Source organism: Lissotriton helveticus, chromosome 9 (genome assembly GCF_964261635.1).
Source record: "Lissotriton helveticus chromosome 9, aLisHel1.1, whole genome shotgun sequence".
Classification (NCBI taxonomy): domain Eukaryota; kingdom Metazoa; phylum Chordata; class Amphibia; order Caudata; family Salamandridae; genus Lissotriton; species Lissotriton helveticus.
In genome coordinates, this window is record NC_136070.1 from 23,748,462 (window position 1) to 23,775,782 (window position 27,321).

The 27,321-nt window shown below is 53.5% G+C and overlaps 1 protein-coding gene across 1 annotated transcript in view; it reads right to left on the bottom strand.

Annotated features, from left to right (window-relative positions):
* Positions 1-646: 646 nt before the first annotated feature.
* Positions 647-27,321, bottom strand: part of NPAS3 (neuronal PAS domain protein 3) — a 1,515,755-nt gene continuing 1,489,080 nt past the window's right edge. Inside the window, exons 14-15 of the mRNA XM_078659389.1 lie at positions 10,630-10,745; positions 647-2,351 (exon numbers count right to left, since the gene is read on the bottom strand). Of these exons, the coding sequence (XP_078515515.1) occupies positions 1,054-2,351; positions 10,630-10,745 (1,414 nt within the window). The 3' untranslated portion in view covers positions 647-1,053. The remainder of the gene's footprint in view (positions 2,352-10,629; positions 10,746-27,321) is intronic.

Here is a 27,321-nt window from a genome sequence, read left to right on the forward strand (position 1 = left end):
ATGGATGAGAGAGGAAACCATGGCAACGTGGCAGACCAGTGGTACTCCCCTTTTCTGAAGGCCAAGTACCGCAAGGGCAGATCCAACCAAGACCCTGGAAAGAAAAGTGTTGAGCTGGTGGAGGAGGACAGACCAGAAACATGGGAGCACCCAGGGACCCTCTGAAGAAGTGGACAGTGGTCCCACTTCTTGGGTCCAATGGATGTCTAATCTTAAGAAGAGGGGGGGGCAGGGCCACCAACAGAAACCCCTTCTGGCCACTGACAATGGCATCAGCAGATCATTGCAATGGCCACATCCAAGACAGGATTGCAAGGGGTGGGGAGGAGGCGACTAAGAGTAGTGGCCACTGGCACAGTGTAGCTGTCCTAACAAACTCCTTTTTTTCCAAAATGTGTATGTCCCCCGGCAGAGTAGTCTTTTTGCTGCTTTTACACAGCAGTTTGTAGTTTCCTGGTATTCTGCACCTGGGTGGTGGGGGCCCTGCTCAGTTGACACAACTAATTCATCAGCCAGCACCCCCTCCAGGAAGACAGATGGCAGTGTAAGTGAGCATAGGAACCTATCAACTACTCAGCAGGCCAGCTTCTAGGGCATTGCCTCCACTGGGGCATACAGTAATTCTGGGGCAGTTCATCTGGGGGGAGGGGGACTATTTTGGGGCCTCCTCTGTATTCATATGTTCCCATCCCTCAATGGGAATTCAGAATAAGTTAAGAGACTTGATGTGTCCGCGCTCCAACAAATGCCCAAATGTCCATTGTCCACACAGCTCCGAGGTGAGGTCTGACCCCCTTCGGAGAGAGTTAAGCAAACCCCCCCCAAAACCATGGGCTAAGCGCCTGAGGTGCTCCGTCTCGGGGGGATTGTGGTCAGCCCCCTCCCCCGTCTTTAGAGTAGCCTTCGTGGTACCCCATCCTACATATTGTTCACACGCCCTCCCACCAAAAGCTGGGCTGGTGCACGGGTAGGTGTCCCCCTCCACCCACCAGCCCAATGATTATACAGCGATTGCCCCCAGGGCCGAGCCCTGGCACAGTGGTACGGTCACTCCTAGTCCTCCTTGCGCTCCAGAGTCTGAGGGGGGTGGACGCCGTTGCTGTAGACTGGGAACGGGAGGCCGGAGAACAGCCCCTCGGCGGTGGTAAACACATTCCCTGCAGGCATTTGGCTGAGGCCAGCAGCACTCACCGCACTGCCGAAGGGGCCGGACATGTTCAGTCGGTGCACGTGGTGGTAGAGCATCTCCATGGGGGTCTTGGGGTCCAGGCCAAAAGTAGGGCCATTGACGTCAACAAAGTTCACAGCATGGGCGTTTGGGAGGAGGTTGCCCTGCATGGCCAGCGTGACCTCAGCGGGGGCATATCGGATAGTTCCAGTGGTGTAGACCCTCTGAGCTGCACTGCTGGTGGCGGCCAGGGTGCCCGCCACGCGGTGGACCAGCGGAAGCATCACATTGCCTGCCTGCAGCCGTTGCAAGGCCTCCAGGTCCCCGGCGTAGAGCAGTGAGTTGGAAGTGCTGGGGGCGCTCGTCTGCTTGTCCCTGGGTGAGGTGGAAAGTGGGGGTGACAGTGGGTCCGAGGACACTGAGGCCAGGGCCGTGCCGGAGGAAGTGCTGAACTGAGTTTTGCGGGCTGCTGAACTCTCCGTGCCAGGCGGCGTGAGCACGGATTCTGGAATGGAAACATGTAAAGTGCCGCTGGCCTGCGGGGAGGGGAAGTGCTCGGAGCTAGGGGGCCTGGTCATACTGTAGGGGGACTCGTTCCGTGAGATTTCCCGATTCGGGGGGTAGTTCCAAATACTACTGTTGTTGTCAAAGTTGACGGGCTCTGAGATCTCCGTTTTGATCTTGAGCACTGAGGCACTGTTTGGTGATGGGAGCAGCCGCGGTGGCTCTGCCATGGCCCCTTCCAGTCCACTGGGGCTGGAGGCACTGGACAGCCTCCGGCGGGTGGCACGGCCACCCCCTTTCTGCTTTTTCCGCCGGCGCTTCCTGCGCTGGTGCTTGCCGGCAGCCTGCATGCTCACCTCCCCAGCACTGTCCGAGTCTTTCGCACTGTCCGAACTGGGGGCCTGGCAGTGGGGCAGCCGCAGCTCCGTCTCACTCTCGGCGTAGCGCTCCACCTTGATGCGCATGGCGCCCCCCACCTCGGCCCGGCCAGCCTCCAGGTCCGAGCTGTCCTCGCTTTCCTCGCTGTCCTGGCTCTCGGGGTTGCTCGAGCTGTTCCCGTCCTCGTTGCAGTTCATCTCGTTGTCAGACTGGCTCCCGGACTTCTTGCGGTCTGGGTCGGGCTCCTCGCTGTTCTCCGACACGTGGCCCTTGCCGTCTGACTTGCCGTTCTCGTTGTCCTCTGTATGTCAAAAGAAAACAAATATATACATTTTAGTAGGATGAAAAATATTTTAAAAAACAATATCAGATCCCCCATGCAGCCTACTTCCTTTCCAAATGCCCACAGGTTCTTTCTAGAATGTCTGTGTGTAAGTCTTTTCAAGGGGACACAGCTAGCCAAAACATCGTGAGAGAATTTCATAAACTGGAGATGTAAAGCGGTTTACAAAACAGAAGGAAAGAAAAAGAGAAATGGAGAGAGAAAAAAAAAAGAGAGAAGAAATGACTTGGGTAACTTATATTGTCTAATCGTTCATAGAACAGCTGTTAAGCCTGTTCTCTAACGAGAATCGTTCACCTTGTGATAGAAAGCTGAAAGTTGGTACAGACATTCGTCTTTGTAATAGTAATCGTTAAGAGCAAGACCGCAAGTGGATCTTGCCTATGACTTCATATAGTCTAATCAAAATCCAAGATGGCCAACAAATATCAAAAAATCATTTAAAATCTTCTGATTTGTGTCATATTTGGCCCAAACGTTCATGTGCACATGTCACTGCATGTCATGTGCACGCTCACAGTGGATCTAGACTGTGACATCATAAATATAAAACCAAAATGGCTGCCAATAAGGATGCCAGGAATAAGGATCACACACTATAGAGAAAGTAAACTTAACATTTGCATCATTTGTATCCTTACAACACATACTATGCACGTGTGGATAACGTTTGCATTGTATTTAAACAATATATGACTATATTAAGACCTGATAACACTTCTATAAAATGAAACAGCAAAGATTCGAGTTTGTATACAGTCTTAATTTGATAGCAGTTTCCACTGCAAAAGCAAAGGTTGGTTCACGGGAGGCTCGCCTTTCAGCAATTCAATTGATTTTGGCATGACCTTTTGCTCCCACAATAAATAAGTTCTTTGCAAACATTAGATGCCTCCAAAATGGTTGTCAAATGCGGTACCATTACTCCATCAATTTGCTTTCAACCCCATCATTTAAATTTGGCAATTCTCACATGGGCACTAAAGTCTGACCCCAAACATGGCACCCTGGTACGCAGATTTAAAATGTTGAAGAAGAGTGTCTTTGATGTTGTCAATAGTTATGTTGCCACTTGCAAACATAAATTGTTGAGCACTCTTAATTTCATACAATGGACAAGTGTGTACCAACTTTCAGCTTTCTATCACAAAGTCAACGATTTTTCAGTCTAACAGCTTTACTATAAATATTCCCTAAACTCTGTCTTCACATGTCTATATCAACACTGTCACATTGTAGGAAACAAGTAGGACATTCTTTGCTGCCACCACTGAATTCTGGAGCACATTGAGACAAGACCCTGAAGTCTGACTCCTACAGCCCCTTCCAAGTACAAAGCAAAAGGATTTGATTCCCACAGAAAATTAAAAAAAAATATGTCATTCATATATGCTTATATATAACACCTAAATAAAAAAAATGTCAGTGCATGTATATCAATGACTAAGCTGAACTTCAATAGTACTAAAATAAAAAGTAAAGACACTCTTAGCAAATGCGGGGAGAAGGTGAGCTAATCTAGATAGGTGTACATTTCCTCATCCATATTGAACCCTCAAGGTTCAATACTGTCTAATTCTAGTATATAGTAGGTTTCCAGTCTACGTAATTTTCTTTTTTCTCTATTGCCCCCTCTTTTTCTCCTGGTAACATGCGCCAAAGAGCTATATGTCAGATCAATGGGGTCACTTTGATGGATTTTTTCAAAGTGGCGTGCAACTGGATAGCTATGATCGTTATTTGTCATGGCTCTTAAATGCTGTAATATGCGCTTGTGCACTGGAAACGTAGTGGTTCCCACATACTGGTTTGCACATATGCACTCAAGTACATACACCGTAAAGCTGTTTTTGCATGTTAGATGGCCCTTGACTTGAATGTTTTTTTTAATGTGTCATAATTTTCCTTCTACTTTTCCAATATTTACATGCTTTGCATTTGATGCATTTTAAGAAGCTTTCTTTATGAGCTAGCCATGTTGGAATGGCTGTTCTGTCACAAAATCACTATTTACTAGATGGTCTATTATGGACTTTGATTTCCAAAAGGTCATCTCTGGTCTACGTGTTACAATAGATCTAATGGTGAGATCATTCTTTATCAAATGCCAAAGATTTTGTAGAGTTCTTTTTGCACTTTTGTATGTTCCGTATTGTAGGTAGTGATAAACCTATGTGGTTGTTGTCCTGAATTATATAAATGTTTAAATCTTTTATGCTTGGTGCGGGTTGGGTTAAAGAGGGCTGTTTCTCTTGTTTGGGCTCTAGCTCTAATGGAGGCTACTTTTAGAACCTCGTCTGAATATCCTCCCTGCTTAAAGCGGCTCACCATCTGTTTTTCAATCATGTCATAGTCTATGTCTGTACTGCAGACCCTTCTAGATCTGTAAAATTCCACAAAGGGGATCATTTTGATTAGTGGGGTGGGAGCTTTTGATAAGCAACATAGTATTGCCTGCTGTGGGCTTACGATATAAGGTAGTTTCCAGTTTTTCATTCCCTACTCGCACCAATACCTCCACAAATTCAATGGCGCTATTACTGGTTTTGCCTGTAAACTTCACATTGAGTTGATTGTCATTTATGTCATTAAGGAACTGGTTGGCCTCCTCTTGTGTCCCTCCCCAAAGCACAAAGAGGTCATCAATATATCTCAACCATAATGCTATGTGTTCTGTCCAAAACTCAATCATGTTGCCTCCGCCCACCAGCCCATATGCAAGTTCGTATAGCTGGGGGCGAAGCAGGTGCCCATGGCTGTCCCTCTTAACTGTTGAAATAACTCCTTATCAAAACCAAAATGTTATTATTTAAGCACCAATCCATCATCTACAACAGCATCATATTATATTGTGTGTACTTTATAGGTTTAATTCTCAAATAATACCCTCAGTCCATCTCGGTGATTAATACTTCCATATAGTGTGGATACATCCAAAGTCATAAGGAGCACGTAATTCTCCCATTTTACATCAAACATTCTGAACAAAAAGTCAGTAGTATCACAAATATATGATGGTAACGTGGCTACTATAGGATTTAAAAAGTAATCTATGAATTTGGATACCTTTTACAACAAGCTATTTTCCGCTGCGATGATGGGTAGCACTGGCTGCTTTAAGGCATCTTTATGGATTTTCTGTATTAGATAAAATACCAGAAGTGTAGGATGTTCTTCTTTTGAAAAAATACAATGTCTTCTGAGGATAGAACATATAAGGTATCTATCTATATCAAATCCAAGGGGTTTCACCTACAGACTGACTAATCGTGTTAGGAACCGGAAGCCTTACGGAGTGAGTCTAGTCTTATGTAGACACATTTCTACCTACATGCATAATAAATCTTTTCTCCCATCTTAAAGATATATCAGATCTGTAGAAGAAACAATATTAGATCAATTTTCGCAGTGAATGGGTGTTTCTTCATATTTACTTGGAACACCTTGAAGTCTAAAGGCAGTGGAATATTTTCTTACTAAGAAAGATCAGTAATCTTTATAGAACACTCTGAATTCTCCTGCAGATTATAAAGTTTGTGCTCATGCACACCAACGTTGTCTTCGATGGTCTATGTTTCAGATGGATTTGGAGAACTGCGATGGGCTATAAATTAACTTCGTTGGTGGCTAATCTGAAAATTAGGTGGTGGGAGGAACAATTTGCTTTGCAGATGAAAGGTTATGATTATACATAGCAGGTGAGGTGTCAAGAACTAATTGAGCGCCACAGAAGAAAATTCCATCATATAAAGGGGACCTAAGAGATATTCTGAGATTAGGATGGAGGAGGAGAATGTTCCCAGGTTTAACAAGCATTGAAAATGCAATAGGTCTCGCAATAGAAGAGTTTCACATTTTTCGTTTTGCAAATGGATGAGTGGCGTTGCGTGGATGAGTGGCGTTGCGTGGATGAGTGGCGTTGCGTGGGTGAGTGGCGTTGCGTGGGTGAGTGGTGTTGCGTGGGTGAGTGGCGTTGCGTGGGTGAGTGGCGTTGCGTGTGTGGCGTTGCATGTGTGAGTGGCGTTGCATGTGTGAGTGGCGTTGCGTGTGTGTGTGGCGTTGCGTGTGTGTGTGGCGTTGCGTGGGTGAGTGGCGTTGCATGTGTGAGTGGCGTTGCATGTGTGAGTGGCGTTGCATGTGTGTGTGGCGTTGCGTGGGTGAGTGGCGTTGCGTGGGTGAGTGGCGTTGCGTGGGTGAGTGGCGTTGCGTGGGTGAGTGGCGTTGCGTGGGTGAGTGGCGTTGCGTGGGTGAGTGGCGTTGCGTGGGTGAGTGGCGTTGCGTGGGTGAGTGGCGTTGCGTGGGTGAGTGGCGTTGCGTGTGTGAGTGGCGTTGCGTGTGTGAGTGGCGTTGCGTGTGTGAGTGGCGTTGCATGTGTGAGTGGCGTTGCGTGTGTGAGTGGCGTTGCGTGTGTGAGTGGCGTTGCGTGTGTGAGTGGCGTTGCGTGTGTGTGTGGCGTTGCGTGTGTGTGTGGCGTTGCGTGTGTGTGTGGCGTTGCGTGTGTGTGTGGCGTTGCGTGTGTGTGGCGTTGCATGTGTGTGTGGCGTTGCGTGTGTGTGTGGCGTTGCGTGTGTGAGTGGCGTTGCGTGTGTGAGTGGCGTTGCGTGTGTGAGTGGCGTTGCGTGTGTGAGTGGCGTTGCGTGTGTGAGTGGCGTTGCGTGTGTGAGTGGCGTTGCGTGGCTGAGTGGCGTTGCGTGGCTGAGTGGCGTTGCGTGGCTGAGTGGCGTTGCGTGGGTGAGTGGCGTTGCGTGGGTGAGTGGCGTTGCGTGGGTGAGTGGCGTTGCGTGGGTGAGTGGCGTTGCGTGGGTGAGTGGCGTTGCGTGGGTGAGTGGCGTTGCGTGGGTGAGTGGCGTTGCGTGGTTGAGTGGCGTTGCGTGTGTGAGTGGCGTTGCATGTGTGAGTGGCGTTGCATGTGTGAGTGGCGTTGCGTGTGTGAGTGGCGTTGCATGTGTGAGTGGCGTTGCATGTGTGTGTGGCGTTGCGTGTGTGTGGCGTTGCGTGTGTGGCGTTGCGTGTGTGTGTGGCGTTGCGTGTGTGAGTGGCGTTGCGTGTGTGAGTGGCGTTGCGTGTGTGTGTGGCGTTGCGTGTGTGAGTGGCGTTGCGTGGGTGAGTGGCGTTGCGTGGGTGAGTGGCGTTGCGTGGGTGAGTGGCGTTGCGTGGGTGAGTGGCGTTGCGTGGGTGAGTGGCGTTGCGTGGCTGAGTGGCGTTGCGTGGGTGAGTGGCGTTGCGTGGGTGAGTGGCGTTGCGTGGTTGAGTGGCGTTGCGTGGTTGAGTGGCGTTGCATGTGTGAGTGGCGTTGCATGTGTGAGTGGCGTTGCGTGTGTGAGTGGCGTTGCATGTGTGAGTGGCGTTGCGTGTGTGTGTGGCGTTGCGTGTGTGTGTGGCGTTGCGTGTGTGTGTGGCGTTGCGTGTGTGTGTGGCGTTGCGTGTGTGTGTGGCGTTGCGTGTGTGTGTGGCGTTGCGTGTGTGAGTGGCGTTGCGTGTGTGAGTGGCGTTGCGTGTGTGAGTGGCGTTGCGTGTGTGAGTGGCGTTGCGTGGCTGAGTGGCGTTGCGTGGCTGAGTGGCGTTGCGTGGCTGAGTGGCGTTGCGTGGGTGAGTGGCGTTGCGTGGGTGAGTGGCGTTGCGTGGGTGAGTGGCGTTGCGTGGGTGAGTGGCGTTGCGTGGGTGAGTGGCGTTGCGTGGGTGAGTGGCGTTGCGTGGTTGAGTGGCGTTGCGTGTGTGAGTGGCGTTGCATGTGTGAGTGGCGTTGCGTGTGTGAGTGGCGTTGCGTGTGTGAGTGGCGTTGCATGTGTGAGTGGCGTTGCATGTGTGTGTGGCGTTGCGTGTGTGTGGCGTTGCGTGTGTGGCGTTGCGTGTGTGTGTGGCGTTGCGTGTGTGGCGTTGCGTGTGTGTGTGGCGTTGCGTGTGTGTGTGGCGTTGCGTGTGTGAGTGGCGTTGCGTGTGTGAGTGGCGTTGCGTGTGTGAGTGGCGTTGCGTGTGTGAGTGGCGTTGCGTGTGTGAGTGGCGTTGCGTGGCTGAGTGGCGTTGCGTGGCTGAGTGGCGTTGCGTGGGTGAGTGGCGTTGCGTGGGTGAGTGGCGTTGCGTGGTTGAGTGGCGTTGCGTGTGTGAGTGGCGTTGCGTGGTTGAGTGGCGTTGCATGTGTGAGTGGCGTTGCATGTGTGAGTGGCGTTGCATGTGTGAGTGGCGTTGCATGTGTGTGTGGCGTTGCATGTGTGTGTGGCGTTGCGTGTGTGTGTGGCGTTGCGTGTGTGTGTGGCGTTGCGTGTGTGTGTGGCGTTGCGTGTGTGTGTGGCGTTGCGTGTGTGAGTGGCGTTGCGTGTGTGAGTGGCGTTGCGTGTGTGAGTGGCGTTGCGTGGGTGAGTGGCGTTGCGTGGGTGAGTGGCGTTGCGTGGGTGAGTGGCGTTGCGTGGGTGAGTGGCGTTGCGTGGGTGAGTGAATGGTTAGCTGTTGCTTATGCGACGTATAGCACTTAATACTAAAGTAGGCAGACCTTCTTAGCCTTTGTGAGAATAATAGCAAAATAAAAATAAAAACCAGATCAAGTCAAGGACGCAAACGGCACCATGCTATTGTTTATTTACTCAGATGATTTGCATAAAAATGTAACTTGTGAGCACGTTTCTCTAACTCTCCAATAATCCCATTACAGCACTTTGTACAAATGAGATTGGGACTCATCCTTCCGAAGTCGAGAAAAATGTGCAACGCTGTGTTGTAGTTAATTTTTTTAATTAACAAAATGCAAATAATGTGGAGAGATTTCAAGTGATTCAGGAATGGGCGCCCTTGTAAAGAGAAAGTACGGCCGGCCTGGGCAGTGATAGGGGAGGAGGGAGGAGAAATGCGAGTCACGGCAGCAGCAGCCTTTGATGTGCCTGCCGGCCGGCCGTGAATAATTAGGGGGTGAGAAATGCGCTCGGAGGGCTGCCTTTGATGTGGTAATGCGAGGCAGGCAGGCAGGCGGCTGGTGGCATTGTGCACGCGCTTTTTAGGGCTTGCGCAAGCGCAATGACCTAAAAAGCACATGCACTTGAAGGAATCGCCAGTGGAATCGCCAGTGGTGGATAAACACTGGATAAGCCCCTATAGAGCTTCGCCAGCTATGCGCTGAAGCGCATCAGCAGGCGAGCCCTAAAAATGCAGCTTACTTCAGTGTAAGAATATTCTGTGATCTGCAGAGTAGGGCCTACTAGGCTTATCTTTTAAGAAGGAGCAATCTTCTGAGGTCTGTGGAACAGTACTTACCATGGTTTTCACCAGGCCTGGGCGTAGTTCTGCGAGTGGTGGAGTGCAGTGTGAACTGCAGTTTGTTCTGGTATTCCTGCCGTTCGTGTAGAAATTCTACCCGAGCGGCAGCCTGCGCTCCTGAATTTACCGTTCGCGATCGCGAATAGTAAATCGCAAGTGGGGAAAAAACTCCGCTGCATATCGCAAAGCAGAGTTTTCTGCACTCTGCGAGCTCCACGGAGTGTGGAGTACAGAAAACTCTGCAAACGCCGCAAATGGAGCGAAGTTCACAGCCCAGGCCTAGTTTTCACTGGAGTGTAGGGTATGTTCTGAAGTCTGCAGAAAATTGCTTACCATGGTCGTCCTTGGAGTTAGGGGTCTGGTCTGAGGGCTGCAAAAGAGCACTTAATGGGGTTGTTTTTGGCGGAAGGGGTGTGTCCTTGATGTCTGCAGATGAGAGTTTAACATGTCTATCCTTCCAGTGAGGGGTATGTTCAGGGGTCTGCACAGCAGGACTTACCATTGTTACCCTTCGAGTGATGGGCATGTCCTGGGGCCTGCAACGCAGGGCTTACAGTTGTTAACCATGGAGTAAGGACATGTTCTGGCTGGGGTCTGCACAGCAGGGCTAACCTTTGTTACCCTTGGAGTAAGGGGCATGTTCTAAGGTCTGCAGAGCAGGGCTTACTATTTGTACCCTTGGAGTGAGGGCATCATCAGGGGTCTGCAGAGCAGGGCTTGCGATTGTTACCTAAGCAATATGGACTTGTTCTGAGGTCTGCAGAGCAGGGCTTACCTTTGTTAACCTTGGAGTAATGGCATGTTCTGAGGTCTGCACAGCAGGGCTTGCCTTTGTTAAACTTGGAGTAAGGGCATGCTCTGGGGTCTGCCCAGCAGGGCTTGCCTTTGTTAACCTTGGAGTACGGGCATGCGCTGAGGTCTGCACAGCTGGGATTATCATAGTTCTCATGGTATTCATAGGCGTGTTCTAGGGCCTGTAGATCCGACTTACCCGAGTTGTCCTTGGAGTCGGATTCAGAGTCAGACGTCTCTGAGGACTCTGAGGTCTTCTCTGGGAGGTGAGGGACTTGGCTGATGTCCATGGGCGTGTCCTTGTACTCGTGCAGGCTGAGGAAAGAGAAAGGCAACTTGAGTTAGAGACTTGCACCCCCACAGTGGGTAGGAGCGACTGACTGCTTGCTTTATATCACAGGGTGCCAACAGCAAGGGACACCCTGCTCCATCACTGTGGATGATAGAGGTTGACCAAACTTACCCCTTATAGGGACCAGAGGGGTTAAATAAACAAACCATCAGAGGGTGTGGAAGAGGTTGAACAAACGTATCCATCACAGGGGTGGGGGAGAGTTAATCTAATTCTAATCTTACCCAATGATGAATTTAAAAGAATATAAATATTTAATTAGGGAACAATGACTCAAAGGGAAAGTATGCATTACGTTAAAATATTTTGAGAAATTAAAAGTAAAAAAATCATTCAAATAACTTTTTAAGTAAAAAAATGAGAAGCTAACCTTCCACCAAAACCCTTGCAAGTTATTTATGCAAATATTTTGTTTCTGACCTAGAGATTGGCGGATGGAGTAGAGTCCTTCATGTTGGTGGAGGACAATATGTCCACCATGTTGATGGACAACCATCCCTCAAATTTAGAGATGACCAGAGGCCCTGCAGTGATCTCTGTACCTAGGGAAGAACCACCATCATGGTGGGTCCCATGAATCTCCAGATACAAAACGTTTGTTGGACAATCCCTTTAACCATTTTTATTATTTTTCAAAAACAAACTCCAAAGTGCAAATTTGTCATTGAAAACCAAATAACTCATCATCCCTGTAGAACTTGACCCTTTCTACAGGGTCACCCCAAACTTTTTGCCTTTACCCCTACAGTTTTCTGAACCCATTTTTGTTGGCTTTTAGAACTCTCTTCACTTTACCATTGCTTGCACCCTCTTCGGTAAATGTAGTAGAATTGTCTAACACCCAACTGTCACATTTAATTTACATATCAATCCATGGAAAATTGGTACTACAAAACCCAGGGCCTCTAAATTAAATGCTACTAATGGGCCTGCAGCCTTGATTGTGCCACCCACGTTAGGTAGCCGCTTAAATCAAGTCTCAGGACTGCCATTGCAGCCTGTGTGCGCAGTTTTAAACTGTCATTTTTGCCTGACATGCCTCAACCTTTCTTTTTAATATATATAATTCAATCCTAGGGTAGGCCCTAAACAGTCCAGAGGGCAGGGTGCATTGTATTGAAAATGCAGATGATTTATTTTTCAAGTCTTACATATCCTAGTAGTGAGAAACTCCTACATTAGTTTTACTCTACTATAAGACCTATCTTTCCCTTTGGATGAGTTTGGGTTACCTTATTACACTCAATAAGTGCTGGCCTTTGATTGGGAACAGTTAGAAAGCCATGTTTGGTTTAGAAAGAATTGTAATTAATTTGAAATCCTCTTTAATGGTAAAGTCAGGTTTTAAGTCATTCGGTTCTGAAAAGGAGCATACAATTGAACATAATACCTTCATTAATTATGCACAAGCATGTAATTAAACATATTTTTTTCCCAAATTATACAAAATGTTATGGGATTCACAACATACATGCAAAAATGTAGTGCAAGGAGTCTTGAGATTTCTTATTATCAATTATTCATCATTTGTAGTCGAATGCATCAGCCTAGCCATAGCGTTTCGTCCAACATAGACTTCATCAGGGTTGGAATTGTCTTTTGAAGATCACCAAGATGTTTCTTTATTATAACCACCGTAGCGTCTGTTAGATAAAGACTTTGAAGGAATTAATGCCTTCGATTCATATTGAGATTATCGTATTGATGATCACCCAGAGCCTTCATTTATTGCCAGATGTAGACTCAATGCGCTGGTGATCACCGTTGCATCTGTTCAACAAAATCTTAAAAGGATAATTGCCTTAGATCATTGCTAGCATGTTATCCGCTCGGGTATGTGAAGCCGTCTGTCTATCCGGATGCATGTATTTTGTGGATCCCATAAACATTTTTATAATTTGGGACAAAAAGATGTTTAATTACATGCTTGTGTATAATTAATAAAGGTATTACGTTCAATTGTATGCTCCTTTTCAGAACCTAATAACTTTGAGAGAAAGTCTTTTCTCTTATATTTGTGACTGCTTAGCTGTGGAGTCACGGGAAGTTGAGCATCTCTACGATACATATATGAGAATTAAATTCACTGGTGCAGCCTGTATTGCCCACACTTCTGTTTACATAACTTCAAGTATTCGGGTTTTACGTTTTTAATTCTGAAAATGTCACTTTTAGAAAGTTGGCCTTTTTCTGACCCCTAAGCAATTGGTGCGTGCAGCCAGTATCCTGTGTCACATGACTATGTATAGCTAGTCTTTATGTACTCCTACCAGACAGTGGCACAAAGGTGGACTGGGTGTGGGCAGGATGGGCCATCCTGCCTGGATGGGAGAGGCCGAGCTGTGCACAGCTCCATTTACATTTCAAAGGAGCTGCCTCAGCACATTCACAAAGGCCCTCACACCAGCCTTTTGTCTCCCCGACATCCTGAGACCAGGGCAGGGAGGAAGGAAATTCTAAAACCATCTGTGGGGGACAAAGTTTCTTACACTTCAAAGCTGGCATCAGATATAAATAGTGGCCCCTCAGACCAACTATTCAGTTCACTGCTGGACCTGTGGAAGACTGCAGAAAGACTGCCTTGTTTCACAGAGGACTGCCCTGCTGCTTGAGGCCTGCCCTGTTCTTCAGAGGACTGCCCTGCTGCTTGAGGCCTGCCTTGTTCTTCAGATGACTGCCCTGCTGCTTGAGGCCTGCCTTGTTCTTCTGAGGACTGCCCTGAGCTTGAGGCCTGCCTTGTTCTTCAAAGGACTGCCCTGCTGTTTGAGGCCTGCCTTGTTCTTCAGAGGACGGCCCTGCTGCTTGAGGCTGCCTTGTTCTTCTGAGGACTGCCCTGAGCTTGAGGCCTGCCTTGTTCTTCAGAGGACTGCCCTGCTGCTTGAGGCCTGCCTTGTTCTTCACAGGACGGCCCTGCTGCTTGAGGCCTGCCTTGTTCTTCACAGGACTGCCCTGCTGCTTGAGGCCTGCCTTGTACTCTAGAGGACTGCCCTGCTGCTTGAGGCCTGCCTTGTTCTTCAGAGGACTGCCCTGCAGCTTGAGGCCTGCCTTGTTCTTCAGAGGTCTGCCCTGCTGCTTGAGACCTGCCTTGTTCTTCCGAGGTCTGCCCTGCTGCTTGAGGCCTGCCTTGTTCTTCAGAGGACTGCCCTGCTGCTTGAGGCCTGCCTTGTTCTTCAGAGGACGGGCCTGCAGCATGAGGCCTGCCTTGTTCTTCAGAGGACGGCCCCGCTGCTTGAGGCCTGCCCTGTTCTTCAGAGGACTGCCCTGCTGCTTGAGGCCTGCCTTGTTCTTCAGAGGACGGCCCTGCTGCTTGAGGCCTGCCTTGTTCTTCAAAGGACTGCCCTGCAGCATGAGGCCTGCCTTGTTCTTCAGATGACTGCCCTGCTGCTTGAGGCCTGCCTTGTTCTTCAGATGACTGCCCTGCTGCTTGAGGCCTGCCTTGTTCTTCAAAGGACTGCCCTGCAGCATGAGGCCTGCCTTGTTCTTCAGATGACTGCACTGCTGCTTGAGGCCTGCCTTGTTCTTCAAAGGACTGCCCTGCTGTTTGAGGCCTGCCTTGTTCTTCAGAGGACGGCCCTGCTGCTTGAGGCTGCCTTGTTCTTCTGAGGACTGCCCTGAGCTTGAGGCCTGCCTTGTTCTTCAGAGGACTGCCCTGCTGCTTGAGGCCTGCCTTGTTCTTCACAGGACTGCCCTGCTGCTTGAGGCCTGCCTTGTTCTTCACAGGACTGCCCTGCTGCTTGAGGCCTGCCTTGTTCTTCACAGGACTGCCCTGCTGCTTGAGGCCTGCCTTGTTCTTCAGAGGACGGCCCTGCTGCTTGAGGTCTGCCTTGTACTCTAGAGGACTGCCCTGCTGCTTGAGGCCTGCCTTGTTCTTCAGAGGACGGCCCTGCTGCTTGAGGCTGCCTTGTTCTTCAGAGGTCTGCCCTGCTGCTTGAGACCTGCCTTGTTTTTCACAGGACGGCCCTGCTGCTTGAGGCCTGCCTTGTTCTTCAAAGGACTGCCCTGCTGCTTGAGGCCTGCCTTGTTCTTCAGAGGTCTGCCCTGCTGCTTGAGACCTGCCTTGTTCTTCCGAGGTCTGCCCTGCTGCTTGAGACCTGCCTTGTTCTTCCGAGGTCTGCCCTGCTGCTTGAGGCCTGCCTTGTTCTTCAGAGGACTGCCCTGCTGCTTGAGGCCTGCCTTGTTCTTCAGAGGACGGGCCTGCAGCATGAGGCCTGCCTTGTTCTTCAGAGGACGGCCCCGCTGCTTGAGGCCTGCCCTGTTCTTCAGAGGACTGCCCTGCTGCTTGAGGCCTGCCTTGTTCTTCAGAGGACGGCCCTGCTGCTTGAGGCCTGCCTTGTTCTTCAAAGGACTGCCCTGCAGCATGAGGCCTGCCTTGTTCTTCAGAGGACTGCCCTGCTGCTTGAGGCATGTCTTGTTCTTCAAAGGACTGCCCTGCTGCTTGAGGCTGCCTTGTTCTTCAGAGGACTGCCCTGGTGCCTGAGGCCTGCCTTGTTTCTCAGAGGACTGCTCTGCTGCTTGAGGCCTGCCTTGTTCTTCAGAGGACGGCCCTGCTGCATGAGGCCTGCCTTGTTCTTCAGAGGACTGCCCTGCTGCTTGAGGCATGTCTTGTTCTTCAAAGGACTGCCCTGCTGCTTGAGGCTGCCTTGTTCTTCAGAGGACTGCCCTGGTGCCTGAGGCCTGCCTTGTTTCTCAGAGGACTGCTCTGCTGCTTGAGGCCTGCCTTGTTCTTCAGAGGACGGCCCTGCTGCTTGAGGCCTGCCTTGTTCTTCAGAGGATGGCCCTGCAGCTTGGGGCTGCCTTGTTCTTCTGAGGACTGCCCTGCTGCTTGACGCTTCCTTGTTCTTCAAAGGACTGCCCTGCTGCATGAGGCTGCCTTGTTCTTCACAGGACGGCCCTGCTGCTTGAGGCTGCCTTGTTCTTCACAGGACGGCCCTGCTGCGTGAGGCCTGCCTTGTTCTTCAAAGGACGGCCCTGCTGCGTGAGGCCTGCCTTGTTCTTCAAAGGACGGCCCTGCTGCGTGAGGCCTGCCTTGTTCTTCAGAGGACGGCCCTGCTGCGTGAGGCCTGCCTTGTTCTTCAAAGGACTGCCCTGCAGCTTGGGGCTGCCTTGTTCTTCAAAGGACTGCCCTGCTGCATGAGGCCTGCCTTGTTCTTCAGAGGACGGCCCTGCTGCGTGAGGCCTGCCTTGTTCTTCAGAGGACGGCCCTGCTGCGTGAGGCCTGCCTTGTTCTTCAAAGGACTGCCCTGCAGCTTGGGGCTGCCTTGTTCTTCAAAGGACTGCCCTGCTGCGTGAGGCCTGCCTTGTTCTTCAGAGGACGGCCCTGCAGCTTGGGGCTGCCTTGTTCTTCAAAGGACTGCCCTGCTGCGTGAGGCCTGCCTTGTTCTTCAAAGGACTGCCCTGCTGCTTGAGGCTGCCTTGTTCTTCATAGGACGGCCCTGCAGCTTGAGGCCTGCCTTGTTCTTCAAAGGACTGCCCTGCTGCATGAGGCCTGCCTTGTTCTTCAGAGGACGGCCCTGCTGCGTGAGGCCTGCCTTGTTCTTCAGAGGACGGCCCTGCTGCGTGAGGCCTGCCTTGTTCTTCAGAGGACGGCCCTGCAGCTTGAGGCCTGCCTTGTTCTTCAAAGGACTGCCCTGCAGCTTGGGGCGGCCTTGTTCTTCAAAGGACAGCCCTTCTGCTTGAGGCATGTCTTGTTCTTCAGAGGACGGCCCTGCTGCTTGAGGCCTGCCTTGTTCTTCAGAGGACTGCCCTGCTGTTTGAGGCCTGCATTGTTCTTCAGAGGACTGCCCTGCTGCTTGAGGCCTGCATTGTTCTTCAGAGGACGGCCCTGCTGCTTGAGGCCTGCCTTGTTCTTCAGAGGGCTGCCCTGCTGCTTGAGGCCTGCATTGTTCTTCAGAGGACTGCCCTGCTGCTTGAGGCCTGCATTGTTCTTCAGAGGGCTGCCCTGCTGCTTGAGGCCTGCCCTGTTCTTCAGAGGGCTGCCCTGCTGCTTGAGGCCTGCCTTGTTCTTCAGAGGGCTGCCCTGCTGCTTGAGGCCTGCATTGTTCTTCAGAGGACTGCCCTGCTGCTTGAGGCCTGCATTGTTCTTCAGAGGGCTGCCCTGCTGCTTGAGGCCTGCCCTGTTCTTCAGAGGACTGCCCTGCTGCTTGAGGCCTGCCTTGTTCTTCAGAGTACTGCCCTGCTGCTTGAGGCCTGCCTTGTTCTTCTGAGGACTGCCCTGAGCTTGAGGCCTGCCTTGTTCTTCAAAGGACTGCCCTGCTGTTTGAGGCCTGCCTTGTTCTTCAGAGGACGGCCCTGCTGCTTGAGGCTGCCTTGTTCTTCTGAGGACTGCCCTGAGCTTGAGGCCTGCCTTGTTCTTCAGAGGACTGCCCTGCTGCTTGAGGCCTGCCTTGTTCTTCACAGGACTGCCCTGCTGCTTGAGGCCTGCCTTGTTCTTCACAGGACTGCCCTGCTGCTTGAGGCCTGCCTTGTTCTTCACAGGACTGCCCTGCTGCTTGAGGCCTGCCTTGTTCTTCACAGGACTGCCCTGCTGCTTGAGGCCTGCCTTGTTCTTCAGAGGACTGCCCTGCTGCTTGAGACCTGCCTTGTTCTTCAGAGGACGGCCCTGCTGCTTGAGGTCTGCCTTGTACTCTAGAGGACTGCCCTGCTGCTTGAGGCCTGCCTTGTTCTTCAGAGGACTGCCCTGCAGCTTGAGGCCTGCCTTGTTCTTCAGATGACTGCCCTGCTGCTTTAGGCCTGCCTTGTACCCTAGAGGACTGCCCTGCTGCTTGAGACCTGCCTTGTTCTTCCGAGGTCTGCCCTGCTGCTTGAGGCCTGCCTTGTTCTTCAGAGGACTGCCCTGCTGCTTGAGGCCTGCCTTGTTCTTCAGAGGACTGCCCTGCTGCTTGAGGCCTGCCTTGTTCTTCAGAGGACGGGCCTGCAGCATGAGGCCTGCCTTGTTCTTCACAGGACGGCCCTGCTGCTTGAGGCCTGCCTTGTTCTTCAGAGGACTGCCCTGCTGCTTGAGGCCTGCCTTGTTCTTCAGAGGACGGGCCTGCAGCATGAGGCCTGCCTTGTTCTTCAGAGGACTGCCCTGCTGCTTGAGGCATGTCTTGTTCTTCAAAGGACTGCCCTGCTGCTTGAGGCTGCCTTGTTCTTCAGAGGACTGCCCTGGTGCCTGAGGCCTGCCTTGTTTCTCAGAGGACTGCTCTGCTGCTTGAGGCCTGCCTTGTTCTTCAGAGGACGGCCCTGCTGCATGAGGCCTGCCTTGTTCTTCTGAGGACTGCCCTGCTGCTTGACGCTTCCTTGTTCTTCAAAGGACTGCCCTGCTGCTTGAGGCATGTCTTGTTCTTCAAAGGACTGCCCTGCTGCTTGAGGCTGCCTTGTTCTTCAGAGGACGGCCCTGCTGCATGAGGCCTGCCTTGTTCTTCAGAGGACGGCCCTGCTGCGTGAGGCCTGCCTTGTTCTTCAGAGGACGGCCCTGCAGCTTGAGGCCTGCCTTGTTCTTCAAAGGACTGCCCTGCAGCTTGGGGCGGCCTTGTTCTTCAAAGGACAGCCCTTCTGCTTGAGGCATGTCTTGTTCTTCAGAGGACGGCCCTGCTGCTTGAGGCCTGCCTTGTTCTTCAGAGGACTGCCCTGCTGCATGAGGCCTGCCTTGTTCTTCAGAGGACGGCCCCGCTGCTTGAGGCCTGCCTTGTTCTTCAGAGGACGGGCCTGCAGCATGAGGCCTGCCTTGTTCTTCAGAGGGCTGCCCTGCTGCATGAGGCCTGCCTTGTTCTTCACAGGACGGCCCTGCTACTTGAGGCCTCCCTTGTTCTTCACAGACGGCCCTGCTGCTTGAGGCCTCCCTTGTTCTTCACAGGATGGCCCTGCTGCTTGAGGCTGCCTTGTTCTTCAGAGGACGGCCCTGCTGCTTGAGGCTGCCTTGTTCTTCAAAGGACTGCCCTGCTGCTTGAGGCCTGCCTTGTTCTTCAGAGGACTGCCCTGCAGCTTGGGGCTGCCTTGTTCTTCAAAGGACTGCCCTGCTGCTTGAGGCCTGCCTTGTTCTTCAAAGGACTGCCCTTCTGCTTGAGGCTGCCTTGTTCTTCAAAGGACTGCCCTGCTGCTTGAGGCCTGCCTTGTTCTTCACAGGACTGCCCTGCTGCTTGAGGCCTGCCTTGTTCTTCACAGGACAGCCCTGCTGTTGAGGCCTGCCTTGTTCTTCACAGGACGGCCCTGCTGCTTGAGGCTGCCTTGTTCTTCACAGGACGGCCCTGCTGCTTGAGGCCTCCCTTGTTCTTCACAGGACGGCCCTGCTGCATGAGGCCTGCCTTGTTCTTCAGAGGACTGCCCTGCAGCTTGGGGCTGCCTTGTTCTTCCGAGGGATGCCCTGCTGCTTGACGCCTGCCTTGTTCTTCAAAGGACTGCCCTTCTGCTTGAGGCTGCCTTGTTCTTCAAAGGACTGCCCTGCTGCTTGAGGCCTGCCTTGTTCTTCACAGGACTGCCCTGCTGCTTGAGGCCTGCCTTGTTCTTCAGAGGACGGCCCTGCTGCTTGAGGCCTGCCTTGTTCTTCAGAGGACGGCCCTGCTGCTTGAGGCCTGCCTTGTTCTTCAGAGGACGGCCCTGCTGCTTGGGGCCTGCCTTGTTCTTCAGAGGACTGCCCTGCTGCTTGAGGCCTGCCTTGTTCTTCAGAGGACGGCCCTGCTGCTTGAGGCCTGCCTTGTTCTTCTGAGGACTGCCCTGCAGCTTGGGGCTGCCTTGTTCTTCAAAGGACTGCCCTGCTGCTTGAGGCCTGCCTTGTTCTTCAGAGGACGGCCCTGCTGCTTGAGGCCTGCCTTGTTCTTCAGAGGACTGCCCCGCTGCTTGAGGCCTGCCTTGTTCTTCAGAGGACGGCCCTGCTGCTTGAGGCCTGCCTTGTTCTTCCGAGGGATGCCCTGCTGCTTGACGCTTCCTTGTTCTTCAAAGGACTGCCCTTCTGCTTGAGGCTGCCTTGTTCTTCAAAGGACTGCCCTGCTGCTTGAGGCCTGCCTTGTTCTTCACAGGACTGCCCTGCTGCTTGAGGCCTGCCTTGTTCTTCAGAGGACTGCCCCGCTGCTTGAGGCCTGCCTTGTTCTTCAGAGGACGGCCCTGCTGCTTGAGGCCTGCCTTGTTCTTCCGAGGGATGCCCTGCTGCTTGACGCTTCCTTGTTCTTCAGAGGACGGCCCTGCTGCTTGAGGCCTGCCTTGTTCTTCAGAGGACTGCCCTGCTGCATGAGGCCTGCCTTGTTCTTCAGAGGACTGCCCTGCTACTTGAGGCCTCCCTTGTTCTTCACAGACGGCCCTGCTGCTTGAGGCCTCCCTTGTTCTTCACAGGACGGCCCTGCTGCTTGAGGCTGCCTTGTTCTTCAGAGGACGGCCCTGCTGCTTGAGGCTGCCTTGTTCTTCAAAGGACTGCCCTGCTGCTTGAGGCCTGCCTTGTTCTTCAGAGGACTGCCCTGCAGCTTGGGGCTGCCTTGTTCTTCAAAGGACTGCCCTGCTGCTTGAGGCCTGCCTTGTTCTTCAAAGGACTGCCCTTCTGCTTGAGGCTGCCTTGTTCTTCAAAGGACTGCCCTGCTGCTTGAGGCCTGCCTTGTTCTTCACAGGACTGCCCTGCTGCTTGAGGCCTGCCTTGTTCTTCACAGGACAGCCCTGCTGTTGAGGCCTGCCTTGTTCTTCACAGGACGGCCCTGCTGCTTGAGGCTGCCTTGTTCTTCACAGGACGGCCCTGCTGCTTGAGGCCTCCCTTGTTCTTCACAGGACGGCCCTGCTGCATGAGGCCTGCCTTGTTCTTCAGAGGACTGCCCTGCAGCTTGGGGCTGCCTTGTTCTTCCGAGGGATGCCCTGCTGCTTGACGCCTGCCTTGTTCTTCAAAGGACTGCCCTTCTGCTTGAGGCTGCCTTGTTCTTCAAAGGACTGCCCTGCTGCTTGAGGCCTGCCTTGTTCTTCACAGGACTGCCCTGCTGCTTGAGGCCTGCCTTGTTCTTCAGAGGACGGCCCTGCTGCTTGAGGCCTGCCTTGTTCTTCAGAGGACGGCCCTGCTGCTTGAGGCCTGCCTTGTTCTTCAGAGGACGGCCCTGCTGCTTGAGGCCTGCCTTGTTCTTCAGAGGACGGCCCTGCAGCTTGGGGCTGCCTTGTTCTTCAAAGGACTGCCCTGCTGCTTGAGGCCTGCCTTGTTCTTCAGAGGACGGCCCTGCTGCTTGAGGCCTGCCTTGTTCTTCAGAGGACTGCCCCGCTGCTTGAGGCCTGCCTTGTTCTTCAGAGGACGGCCCTGCTGCTTGAGGCCTGCCTTGTTCTTCCGAGGGATGCCCTGCTGCTTGACGCTTCCTTGTTCTTCAAAGGACTGCCCTTCTGCTTGAGGCTGCCTTGTTCTTCAAAGGACTGCCCTGCTGCTTGAGGCCTGCCTTGTTCTTCACAGGACGGCCCTGCAGCTTGAGGCCTGCCTTGTTCTTCAGAGGACGGCCCTGCAGCTTGAGGCATGCCTTGTTCTTCACAGGACGGCCCTGCTGCTTGAGGCTGCCTTGTTCTTCAGAGGACTGCCCTGCAGCTTGGGGCGGCCTTGTTCTTCAAAGGACGGCCCTGCTGCTTGAGGCCTGCCTTGTTCTTCACAGGACGGCCCTGCTGCTTGAGGCTGCCTTGTTCTTCAGAGGACTGCCCTGCAGCTTGGGGCGGCCTTGTTCTTCAAAGGACGGCCCTGCTGCTTGAGGCCTGCCTTGTTTTTCAGAGGGCTGCCCTGCTGCTTGAGGCCTGCCTTGTTCTTCAGAGGACTGCCCTGCTGCTTGAGGCTGCCTTGTTCTTCAAAGGACTGCCCTGCAGCTTGAGGCCTGCCTTGTTCTTCAGAGTACTGCCCTGCTGTTTGAGGCCTGCCTTGTTCTTCTGAGGACTGCCCTGAGCTTGAGGCCTGCCTTGTTCTTCAAAGGACTGCCCTGCTGCTCGAGGCCTGCTTTGTTTTTCAAAGGACTGCCCTGCTGCTTGAGGGTGCCTTGTTCTTCAGAGGACGGCCCTGCTGCTTGAGGCCTGCCTTGTTCTTCAAAGGACTGCCCCGCTGCTTGAGGCTGCCTTGTTCTTCAGAGGACGGCCCTGCTGCTTGAGGCCTGCCTTGTTCTTCAGAGGACTGCCCTGCTGCATGAGGCCTGCCTTGTTCTTCATAGGACTGCCCTGCTGCTTGAGGCTGCCTTGTTCTTCAGAGGACGGCCCTGCTGCTTGAGGCCTGCCTTGTTCTTCAGAGGACGGCCCTGCTGCTTGAGGCTGCCTTGTTCTTCAGAGGACTGCCCTGCAGCTTGGGGCTGCCTTGTTCTTCAAAGGACTGCCCTGCTGCTTGAGGCCTGCCTTGTTCTTCAGAGGACGGCCCTGCTGCTTGAGGCCTGCCTTGTTCTTCAGAGGACTGCCCTGCTGCTTGAGGCCTGCCTTGTTCTTCAAAGGACTGCCCTTCTGCTTGAGGCTGCCTTGTTCTTCAAAGGACTGCCCTGCAGCTTGAGGCCTGCCTTGTTCTTCAGAGTACTGCCCTGAGCTTGAGGCCTGCCTTGTTCCTCAAAGGACTGCCCTGCTGCTTGAGGCTTGCCTTGTTCTTCAGAGGACTGCCCTGCTGCTTGAGGCCTGCCTTGTTCTTCAGATGACTGCCCTGCTGCTTTAGGCCTGCCTTGTACCCTAGAGGACTGCCCTGCAGCTTTAGGCCTGCCTTGTTCTTCAGAGTACTGCCCTGCTGTGTGAGGCTGCCTTGTTCTTCTGAGGACTGCCCTGCTGCTTGAGGCCTGCCTTGTTCTTCTGAGGACTGCCCTGCTGCTTTAGGCCTGCCTTGTACCCTAGAGGACTGCCCTGCAGCTTTAGGCCTGCCTTGTTCTTCTGAGGACTGCCCTGAGCTTGAGGCCTGCCTTGTTCTTCAAAGGACTGCCCTGGTGCTTGAAGCCTGCCTTGTTCTTCAAAGGACTGCCCTGCTGCACGAGGCCTGCCTTGTTCTTCACAGGACGGCCCTGCTGCATGAGGCCTGCCTTGTTCTTCAGAGGGCGGCCCTGCAGCTTGAGGCCTGCCTTGTTCTTCCGAGGGAGGCCCTGCTGCTTGAGGCCTGCCTTGTTCTTCCGAGGGATGCCCTGCTGCTTGAGGCCTGCCTTGTTCTTCAGAGGACTGCCCTGCTGCTTGAGGCATGTCTTGTTCTTCAGGGGACTGCCCTGCTGCACGAGGCCTGCCTTGTTCTTCCGAGGGATGCCCTGCAGCTTGAGGCCTGCCTTGTTCTTCCGAGGGATGCCCTGCAGCTTGAGGCCTGCCTTGTTCTTCCGAGGGATGCCCTGCAGCTTGAGGCCTGCCTTGTTCTTCTGAGGGATGCCCTGCAGCTTGAGGCCTGCCTTGTTCTTCCGAGGGATGCCCTGCAGCTTGAGGCCTGCCTTGTTCTTCCGAGGGATGCCCTGCTGCTTGAGGCCTGCCTTGTTCTTCAGGGGACTGCCCTGCTGCTTGAGGCCTGCCTTGTTCTTCAAAGGACTGCCCTGCTGCTTGAGGCATGTCTTGTTCTTCTGAGGACTGCCCTGCTGCTTGAGGCTGCCTTGTTCTTCACAGGACGGCCCTGCTGCTTGAGGCCTGCCTTGTTTTTCAGAGGACGGCCCTGCTGCTTGAGGCCTGCCTTGTTCTTCACAGGACTGCCCTGCTGCTTGACGCTTCCTTGTTCTTCAAAGGACTGCCCTTCTGCTTGAGGCATGTCTTGTTCTTCAGAGGACTGCCCTGCTGCTTGAGGCCTGCTTTGTTCTTCGGAGGACGGCCTTGCTGCTTGAGGCCTGCCTTGTTCTTCAGAGGACGGCCCTGCTGCTTGAGGCCTGCCTTGTTCTTCAGAGGACTGCCCTGCTGCACGAGGCCTGCCTTGTTCTTCAGAGGACGGCCCTGCTGCTTGAGGCCTGCCTTGTTCTTCACAGGACTGCCCTGCTGCTTGACGCTTCCTTGTTCTTCAAAGGACTGCCCTTCTGCTTGAGGCCTGCCTTGTTCTTCTGAGGACTGCCCTGAGCTTGAGGCCTGCCTTGTTCTTCAAAGGACTGCCCTGCTGCATGAGGCCTGCCTTGTTCTTCACAGGACGGCCCTGCTGCTTGAGGCCTGCCTTGTTCTTCAGAGGGCTGCCCTGCAGCTTGAGGCCTGCCTTGTTTTTCAAAGGACTGCCCTTCTGCTTGAGGCTGCCTTGTTCTTCAAAAGGACTGCCCTGCTGCTTGAGGCCTGCCTTGTTCTTCACAGGACGGCCCTGCTGCTTGAGGCATGTCTTGTTCTTCAGAGGACTGCCCTGCTGCTTGAGGCCTGCCTTGTTCTTCAGAGGACGGCCCTGCTGCTTGAGGCCTGCCTTGTTCTTCACAGGACGGCCCTGCTGCTTGAGGCATGTCTTGTTCTTCAGAGGACTGCCCTGCTGCTTGAGGCCTGCCTTGTTCTTCAGAGGACTGCCCTGCAGCTTGAGGCCTGCCCTGTTCTTCACAGGACGGCCCTGCTGCTTGAGGCATGTCTTGTTCTTCAGAGGACTGCCCTGCTGCTTGAGGCCTGCCTTGTTCTTCAGATGACTGCCCTGCTGCTTGAGGCCTGCCTTGTTTTTCAGAGGGCTGCCCTGCTGCTTGAGGCCTGCCTTGTTCTTCAGAGGACTGCCCTGCTGCTTGAGGCCTGCCTTGTTTTTCAAAGGACTGCCCTTCTGCTTGAGGCTGCCTTGTTCTTCAAAAGGACTGCCCTGCAGCTTGAGGCCTGCCTTGTTCTTCAGAGTACTGCCCTGCTGTTTGAGGCCTGCCTTGTTCTTCTGAGGACTGCCCTGAGCTTGAGGCCTGCCTTGTTCTTCAAAGGACTGCCCTGCTGCTTGAGGCTTGCCTTGTTCTTCAGAGGACTGCCCTGCTGCTTGAGGCCTGCCTTGTTCTTCAGATGACTGCCCTGCTGCTTTAGGCCTGCCTTGTACCCTAGAGGACTGCCCTGCAGCTTTAGGCCTGCCTTGTTCTTCAGAGTACTGCCCTGCTGTGTGAGGCTGCCTTGTTCTTCTGAGGACTGCCCTGCTGCTTGAGGCCTGCCTTGTTCTTCAGATGACTGCCCTGCTGCTTTAGGCCTGCCTTGTACCCTAGAGGACTGCCCTGCAGCTTTAGGCCTGCCTTGTTCTTCTGAGGACTGCCCTGAGCTTGAGGCCTGCCTTGTTCTTCAAAGGACTGCCCTGCTGCATGAGGCCTGCCTTGTTCTTCACAGGACGGCCCTGCTGCATGAGGCCTGCCTTGTTCTTCAGAGGGCGGCCCTGCAGCTTGAGGCCTGCCTTGTTCTTCACAGGACTGCCCTGCTGCTTGAGGCCTGCCTTGTTCTTCCGAGGGATGCCCTGCTGCTTGAGGCCTGCCTTGTTCTTCCGAGGGATGCCCTGCTGCTTGAGGCCTGCCTTGTTCATCCGAGGGATGCCCTGCTGCTTGAGGCCTGCCTTGTTCTTCAGAGGACTGCCCTGCTGCTTGAGGCATGTCTTGTTCTTCAGGGGACTGCCCTGCTGTACGAGGCCTGCCTTGTTCTTCAGAGGACTGCCCTGCAGCTTGAGGCCTGCCTTGTTCTTCCGAGGGATGCCCTGCAGCTTGAGGCCTGCCTTGTTCTTCCGAGGGATGCCCTGCAGCTTGAGGCCTGCCTTGTTCTTCCGAGGGATGCCCTGCAGCTTGAGGCCTGCCTTGTTCTTCTGAGGGATGCCCTGCAGCTTGAGGCCTGCCTTGTTCTTCCGAGGGATGCCCTGCAGCTTGAGGCTGCCTTGTTCTTCAGAGGGCTGCCCGGCTGCTTGAGGCTGCCTTGTTCTTCAGAGGACGGCCCTGTTGCTTGAGGCCTGCCTTGTTCTTCTAGGTCTGCCCTGCTGCTTGAGGCCTGCCTTGTTCTTCAGAGGACGGCCCTGCTGCTTGAGGCCTGCCTTGTTCTTCAGAGGACTGCCCTGCTGCACGAGGCCTGCCTTGTTCTTCAGAGGACGGCCCGGCTGCTTGAGGCCTGCCCTGTTCTTCAGAGGACTGTCCTGCTGCTTGAGGCCTGCCTTGTTCTTCAGAGGACTGCCCTGCTGCTTGATGCTTCCTTGTTCTTCAAAGGACTGCCCTGCTGCTTGAGGCCTGCCTTGTTCTTCAGAGGACTGCCCTGCAGCTTGAGGCCTGCCTTGTTCTTCAGAGGACTGCCCTGCTGCTTGACGCTTCCTTGTTCTTCACAGGACGGCCCTGCTGCTTGAGGCCTGCCTTGTTCTTCACAGGACGGCCCTGCTGCTTGAGGCTGCCTTGTTCTTCAGAGGACTGCCCTGAGCTTGAGGCCTGCCTTGTTCTTCAAAGGACTGCCCTGCTGCTTGATGCTTCCTTGTTCTTCAAAGGACTGCCCTGCTGCTTGAGGCCTGCCTTGTTCTTCAAAGGACTGCCCTTCTGCTTGAGGCATGTCTTGTTCTTCAGAGGACAGCCCTGCTGCTTGAGGGTGCCTTGTTCTTCATAGGACTGCCCTGCAGCTTGAGGCCTGCCTTGTTCTTCAGAGTACTGCCCTGCTGTTTGAGACCTGCCTTGTTCTTCAGAGGACGGCCCTGCTGCTTGAGGCCTGCCTTGTTCTTCATAGGACTGCCCTGCAGCTTGAGGCCTGCCTTGTTCTTCAGAGGACTGTCCTGCTGCTTGAGGCCTGCCTTGTTCTTCAGAGGACGGCCCTGAAGCTTGAGGCCTGCGTTGTTCTTCAGAGGACTGTCCTGCTGCTTGAGGCTTGCATTGTTCTTCAGAGGACTGTCCTGCTGCTTGAGGCTTGCATTGTTCTTCAAAGGACTGCCCTGCTGCTTGAGGCTTGCATTGTTCTTCAGAGGACTGTCCTGCTGCTTGAGGCTTGCATTGTTCTTCAGAGGACTGTCCTGCTGCTTGAGGCTTGCATTGTTCTTCAGAGGACTGTCCTGCTGCTTGAGGCTTGCATTGTTCTTCAGAGGGCTGCCCTGCTGCTTGAGGCTTGCATTGTTCTTCAAAGGACTGCCCTGCTGCTTGAGGCTTGCATTGTTCTTCAGAGGACTGCCCTGCTGCTTGAGGCCTGCCTTGTTCTTCACAGGACGGCCCTGCTGCTTGAGGCCTGCCTTGTTTCTCACAGGACGGCCCTGCTGCTTGAGGCCTGCTTTGTTCTTCAGAGGACGGCCCCGCTGCTTGAGGCCTGCCTTGTTCTTCAGAGGACTGCCCTGCTGCTTGAGGCCTGCATTGTTCTTCACAGGACGGCCCTGCAGCTTGAGGCCTGCCTTGTTCTTCAGAGGACTGCCCTGCTGCTTGAGGCCTGCCTTGTTCTTCAGAGGACTGTCCTGCTGCTTGAGGCTGCCTTGTTCTTCAGAGGGCTGCCCTGCTGCTTGAGTCCTGCCTTGTTCTTCACAGGACTGCCCTGCAGCTTGGGGCTGCCTTGTTCTTCAGAGGGCTGCCCTGCTGCTTGAGTCCTGCCTTGTTCTTCACAGGACTGCCCTGCAGCTTGGGGCGGCCCTGTTCTTCAGAGGGCTGCCCTGCTGCTTGAGGCCTGCCTTGTTTCTCAGAGGACTGCCCTGCTGCTTGAGGCCTGCCTTGTTTCTCAGAGGACTGCCCTGCTGCTTGAGGCCTGCCTTGTTTCTCAGAGGACTGCCCTGCTGCTTGAGGCTGCCTT